Genomic DNA, 7,040 nt, shown 5'->3' on the forward strand with positions numbered 1-7,040 from the left:
CTATACTCAGTCTACTGAGACAAAGTACAACTCTTCTGGAATTATCGCCATAGCCACACCAACATACAACATTTTACAAGCTACCTGGGTAGCTCTCAGTGCAATCCATTTGACACTTCTCTGGAGAGCAGATGAAGTCTGGGTGAATGGACATTGTCAATATGAACATGCCTAGATCAAGAACCTCAATGCCTCAGACCCTTGGGAATGACAAGGCCCAAGGACAGATGTGGACACTGTGTGCAGAAAGTACTGACCACAGCTTCTTCCTCCAGGATGACTGAACCCAAGACTGGTCCCCTATAGATCCCTACTGAGATTAGCTGGCACACCTCCTTATCCACAGGTATATAATAAACCCGCTTTCCTGTTCAGCTGTACCCACTGACTTTCTGGGCAACTCCTGCATCTCCTTCAAAGTACATGGCTTACAGATCCCTGTTTCTGTACTTGTTTCAGTGTTTCTTCATGTCCAGTTACCCTAGTCAGGTTAGTCCCAAAGTCGTGCAGGTCTTGGCAATCAACCATTCCGCTGTATTCAAACCCTGAATACAATAGCAGCTAATTACATTATGTCTGCAGAAAGCTAGGGTTTGATAGTCACAGACTCATCTTTGAACAGCTCTCCGAGAACAGGGCAAGGTGAAGAGACCATCCTGGGCTCCTCCTGGATGCTCTCACCACCAGCTTCATGACTCAGTGAGACCCACAACTCTTCACAGTTCCAAGTCCCAGCATGCTGCAGTGAGTGAGATTCCCTCTCTATCCTCTAGAAAGCTTTATCTCTGCTGTGAGGATCTCAGACTAGAGCCAAGATATGTCAAAGCTCTTCTGGTTCCATTAGATGTTTCAGAGCCTGGCACTACAGGCTCAGAGCTCAGACTCCTGGGAAGCAGCTGGGATGCTTGGCAAGGCTAACGATCAAAAGAAAAAGACACAACTCACAGCAAGTGTGTTTCAGGCTTTATTGTAGATGAGACAGGCCTGGGGAGGTTCCTCCACCAGGAACAGGCTGGCATTGACCTTCAGGGTAACTCTAGGGAGGGCTGGCACTAAGATAGTGTTGACCATCAGGGTATCTCTAGGGAGGGCTGGCACTAAGATAGTGTTCACCATTGGGGTAACTCTAGGGAGCCTGAGTTCAGGACAGACCTCAGATTGCAGAAAAGGGCTGTGAGGTTGGGTCAGGGAACCAATGAAGAAGGGGCCATGTGAAAGAAACTGGGGAGAATGAAGGCTGCGTGGGCTTGACTGGGGTGAGGACGAGGAGATGGGGCTGACCAAGCTGCAGAAGGGAGTGGGAAGGAGAGAGAACCGGGAGCCACAGTGCAGAAGGCCAGGGTGCTATCCCCACCCAGGGCCTGCAGGATCCACAGTATGGACAGGTCCCCCCCCCCTTTGAGTGACAGTATGACAGGGGCCTAATCAGTGCCCCACTGGGCTATCTTAGTAAACACAGGTCTTGGGAGGAAGCGGCTACTCTTCATGTAGGCAGAGAGCTTCTTGAGGCCCTGCACGTTGGGAAGGACACAGCAGAAGCTCAGGTCTGCAGCCCACACAGAGGAGCAGCCCCAGGTCAGGAACTGCATTTCTCAAAGGCTCAAGCTCTGGACCACAGCACAGCCTGCTAAGCTCCCAACCCTGGCAAGAGAACTCTTCAGTTTCCTATAGTGAGAGACTAGACCCTGTGAAGGTGCTTTATACCCACTAAAGGTACAATACAGGCTCAGAAAATACTATAACCAGTTATCAGAAAGCAACCGAGGTCCAGAGACCTCAACTGCCCCTTCTTACAGGGGTAGTGATTGAGACAGAGGTGAAGTCAGCTTGTCTCTGAAGCTGCCATTCTCCCCTCTCCCCCTTCCACCCTCCTCTCTCTCCCTCTTCCTTGTCCTCTCTCTATTCCCCTCTCCCTCTCCTTCTCCCTTGTTCTCTCTCTATCCCCCTCTCCCTCCCCCTCCCCTCTTCCCTCCCCTCCCCTTCTCCCCTGTGAGACAGTCTACTGAGAAACTGTATTTACCAACAGAGAAGGAAGAAAAAGAAACCAGGAAGACAGGCAGAGCCCAGTGACTCAGCAAATCCTCAATGAAAGACATCAAGAGAACAGGCCACAAAGAAAAGCTGAACAGGATTCTAATTAATTTCCTGAGAGCAGAGTTAACAATTCTTCCCGTGATTCCCAAGTATAATCTCACCACACCCTGGCAGTACCTCTCTCCACCCCTAACACAGGGACCACTCCGTGTGACTGCATGTCATGTTATAAGCCATACATTAAGGTGAAGAATACGCAGACGATTCCAGAGGGTGCAAAGTGACCATACACATGCTGGGCTAAGGTGCCACTCTGTTTCAGTGTATTGAAAGGAAATAAAACTTGAGACCTGTAATGCATGTAATTTATGTCAAATAGCCCAAAGAGTTGTTTGTTTGTGAGCTTTGAAACCTGGGGCTGAGAACATAGCCGAACAGGCCAGGACATGCCCAGGCAGGCCCGTCATTACATGTCCTGACTGGCCTGGTGCCTCCCTATCTCCCGCCCTTCTGACAGTCTGTTGATGTTTAAATGGACCAATCATGTGAAACCGCGCCAATTCCTCCCCCAGCCCCACCCCTTTTCTATAAAANNCCCTAGCTTCCAAGCCTCATGGTCGAATCCACTGTCTCCTGCGTGAGATATGTTTCGACCCAGAGCTCCGCCATTATGGCTCCGCCATGTGGTCGACACCTCTGTTTCCTGCTGGGAGATATGTGTCGGCCTGGAGCTCCCTCATTAAACTACCTCGTGTTCTTACATCAAGTTGGCCGTCTGTTCGTGATTCTTGGGTGCGCACAGAATGGGAATTGAGTTGGGGTTTCCCAACTAGGTTCTTTCAGTATCTTTGATGATTAGTAAGCAAGGTCAACAGATCGAAGGTAGAAAAGCCTTTGGATCTACACTAATCTGATTCCCAGATTTGTGTAGATGACCCAAGATTGTTGTGTAGTGCGGTACAGGCTGGTTTCAGCAACCAAGAGGAATACCACATGCATCTCACAGACTGGGTTTCTACAGCCTCTGCTGACTTAGTCCCAGGACTGTGGCATTATGCATGCCCCTCACATACACACACACATTTTGAGATTTTGAAGTGATAAATATTGCTGGATACATTTACAGAAATCTCAAAAAAAAAAAAAACCCAGAACAAAACAAAATTCCAAAAAACAAAAAAACAAAACAAAAACGAAAACAAAAAACTAAGTTGTTTTTCCTTTGGTCTCAGAACTAGAAAGGCACTGTGAAAGGTGTTGGGATTGAGACCAGGGAAAAACAGCTGAGGTGCATATTTTACATATCAAAGCAGACCTGGCCTCCAGGTTCTCCCAGCATCCTTCAGTCCCTACCTGGCATACCCTGACCTCTACCTTGAACTTCCCAGCCTAGGGGTTGAGCTGACCTTCTCTCAGAGTCTCTTCCCATGCATTTTCTCTCTTTCTCTTCCCCTTCTGCTCTATCTCCCTTTCCATGGTGACATCCCTGGCCTCATTCCTTGAGATCAGGTAACTCACCAACCTGAGAGTGTTTTCCCGATAAACCTGCTTTTATATGCTATAATCTGGTTTGAATTGGCTCATTTCACTGGCAGAAAGATAACCTATCCGAAGAAAGTGAGAAAGAAGACAACCCAAGGGGAAGCAGTATCATGGCATCACCTCGAAGCGGGCCAGGAAGTCCCTCAGGTTTTGGAAGGCGTCCAGGCACTTGGGCTCAAACATACGGTACTGGTCAAGAATGTCATAAGCAAGGAAGTCCACATAGGTGACCTGCAGGAAGCCAAGGGTGAGCGCTCTGGAATCTGACACCAGGGAAGGATGGCAGACCCTCCTCCCCACCCCTCCCTTTACCTTGTCCCCTGCAAACCATGGCCTCTTGCCCAGGAACTCAGAGTAGAGCTTCATTTTCTCAAGGATGGTCTTCAAGAACTCTGGCTTCTGCTTCTCCTGAGGCAGAGAACAGCTGGCTGTCACCACCTTTAGTCATAGGCTCCCTGGCAGAGAGGCTGCTGGCCTCGAAGGACTAGGCTACTGAGTCTCACTACCATTTTCTTAGTAGCAGGCCTCATCTATCAGAAGTGATTGGAAGACAGACAGGAGTGCTGCACTGTGATTGGTCACCACTGGTACTTAGCTGCTATGAGTCACACCCAGGTTTTTCTAAGTATCATCATGCATTAGTTATGGTCCCAGAGATCCAATGGAACCACAGAAACAAAGGACCTAAAGACCCCAGGAGAAGACAAAGTTATACTGGCTTTGGGGCAGCGGTGGGGGAAATGGATGGATAAGAACAATTTAGATATTTGAACGGCATGCAACTAATATTTGGAGAGCAATCACTAATATTGAAAAGAAGAAAGGTCAAAGATCTTCTGGCTGACCCTGAGCTGCCTACTAAGAAGGTGTCCTGTCTTCTACTGGAGCCAAAGAGGGCATGCTTGGGAAGTGCTGGGTACATGTGTGAGTCCGTTGTGCATGCCACTCCCAAGCCCGTGCATCCTTTCTTCATAATATGTTTTTTTTTGGGGGGGGTATGTATGTAGGCGTGCTTACCTGTGTGTGCATTTGTGGAAGCTAAAGCCTGATACCCAGTGTCTTTCTCAATCACTCTCTACCTTACATTTTTGTCACAGTGTCTGTCACTGAACCTGGAGTGCAGAGACCAGCTAGATTCATTGGCTAGCAAGCACAGAAATCCTCCTGTTTCTTTTCCCATGGTGCTCCAAGGTACTCCCTGGTTGGTTTGTTTTTTTAATGTGGGATACCGAGGATCCATAATCAAGTCCCCATGCTTGCACATCAAAGACTTCTATCCTCGGAACCATCTCCCCAGCCTCTACCTCATCTTTTGAGTCTGCGTTTTAAGAAGAAAATTGTTAGTGTGAACACTAGCTTAGATGACACATGGAAGTGGTCACAGGACATACACGTCAGGGATTTTAACTTTGCATTAAATGTCTAGGATCAGACTGTTCACTCTAGAATCTCAACTGTATCTAGGATGCTTAGACAAGTATTAATAGTTTCAGTGTTGATGTGAGAGATCACTATGGTAAGGAAGGTCGTTCTGTTGGTAAGATCAGAAAGCTTGGAGAATCAGTAACATGGCTCCTTACTGAAGGAGATCCTACAGATCTGAATGCAAGACTTTAACTCCTGCTTCAAACCCTGTCTTCTCCACCTACTGGCCACTCACAAAATTGGGACTGCAGCAGACTATCACGAGTTGTCCATAACCTGGTTCTCCAAAGTATCCACACGGATCCTCTCCTCCTCTGTCTCTCCACCTGCGGCACACACAGAACACTCAGCATCCCAACCCAGCCAAGCCAAGGAGATTGCCTGATATGCCCTACCCTGGAGCCAGCCCCACTCACACAAGTTGTGCTTCCGGCCAAGGTAGCAGAGGATGGCATTGCTCTGGGTGACCTTGTGTGACCCATCAATTAAGTAAGGCAGCTGGATAGATAAGCAGGGATGGTCAGATGGGATATGGGGTCTCAGCATCTCTTCCCTGGGTGAGAGCAGACACGGGGCCTGGCACTCAGTGTGCCTGCCATGGGAAGCCCTCCATGGCCACAGTGTGCACTGAATGGGAGAGCTGGGACACAGCCCATCACAGAAACACTGTGCAGCCAGCAGGGATGGAGCAGGAGAGCAGAAACACTGATCCCAAACCCTCAGCCAGGCCAGGAGATGAGGTGAGATCACCACATCTTCCCCAAATCTCCCTTTCCCTACACTTACATTGGGAAAATCCAGGCCAAGATTGAATTTCTCACTCAGCCACTGGCTTCGGTCAAAGTTGGGGGCTGTGGTGGACAAGAGGATGAGAAAGGATATCAGTGTGGCTGCGTCTGACACTCCAATCTCACTGACCCACCCAAGGAGTCACGAGCAAGATACCCTGAGGAAGGAGAACTGTAACATCTTGCACTAAGTCATTCTCAAGATGAAGGAGAGGGGTGATAAAGAAGAGGAGCCTAAGCCCAATGGGACCCCAAAAATGAATCCAGCTCAATTATAAATACAGGTGGGCCCGGAACTCCAGTCTCATTATTGTTGTTTGAGGCAAGATCTCTCAATTATGTAACCAAGGCTTTCCAGAAACTATATGTATAGACCTGGCTGCCCTCAAACTCAGAGATCCACCTATCTCTCTGCCTTTCTAGAGCTGGATTTAAAAGCAAGCTCCCACACATGGCCATTCCCAGTGCATAGAAAACCAAACTGCACCCTCAAAAGGTTCCTGGAAGGAGCAGGCTCCTTCCTCCTCCAGTTGTAGGAGGTCTGCAGAGCTAAGGAATTAGGGGCTGGGTACGGGCATCCCTGGGTAAGAGGAAAGCAGGTGTCTGACCAGGAAGGTGTCATTACCATCCCCCATGACATATCTCTTCTCCTCATAGCTTGAATCTGTGTATTCCAGGAGCAGGCGGATGGAGTGAGTCAGCTGGAAGAGAAGGTCACACAAGTTAGAAATGGTAGGACCTTTACTGGATGACTTCATCTTCTGAGATGAATCCTCTCACCCTCCACAAACACAGCCACCCTGCAGTGTGTACACAAGCACTCATAGGTGCCCGCCCCTTCACACCTGCAGCCTCCCAAGTTTGTGAACTCCAGGGTGCTAAGAAAAGTATACATCTGCTAGCCCGGATCGCTTTGAACTTCCCGCCTGAGTCCTAGTCCCACCCTCCAGGCGGATCCCTCTCTCACTCCTCGGGTGTTCCAATAGCCCAGTGTCATAGGCATGGCGCTGGTGCTGTGGTCTTCTCAGACTAGCTACAGGTAGGTTGAGCTGGGGAATTTTAAGGAGGTGCTAAGGGAAAGATGGGTGGGGCCTTGTAATCGGTCCCGCCCTCAATGCCCTAACCCGACTCAGGCACTGCCTTTCCCTTCAATTGTCCTCAGAGACTTTGAACCCGAAACCCTGAGGGAGAAGTAGGATCCTATGCACCTTCAGGCGTTGGATTCTGAGCAGGTTCACATGAAGGACCCCT

The 7,040-nt window shown here is 49.1% G+C and overlaps 1 protein-coding gene across 1 annotated transcript; it reads right to left on the reverse strand.

The window, feature by feature from the left end:
• Window positions 1-1,421: 1,421 nt before the first annotated feature.
• On the reverse strand, window positions 1,422-6,807 carry LOC110291414 (glutathione S-transferase Mu 3-like). Its single transcript, XM_021158555.1, is given in 9 exon segments — window positions 1,422-1,511; window positions 3,697-3,807; window positions 3,889-3,984; window positions 5,237-5,265; window positions 5,268-5,327; window positions 5,418-5,499; window positions 5,788-5,852; window positions 6,415-6,490; window positions 6,757-6,807. Coding segments are annotated over 9 exon segments (645 nt in total). The 5' UTR covers window positions 6,793-6,807.
• Between the last annotated feature and the right edge of the window lie 233 nt (window positions 6,808-7,040).

Source organism: Mus caroli, chromosome 3, assembly GCF_900094665.2.
Source record: "Mus caroli chromosome 3, CAROLI_EIJ_v1.1, whole genome shotgun sequence".
Lineage (NCBI taxonomy): Eukaryota > Metazoa > Chordata > Mammalia > Rodentia > Muridae > Mus > Mus caroli.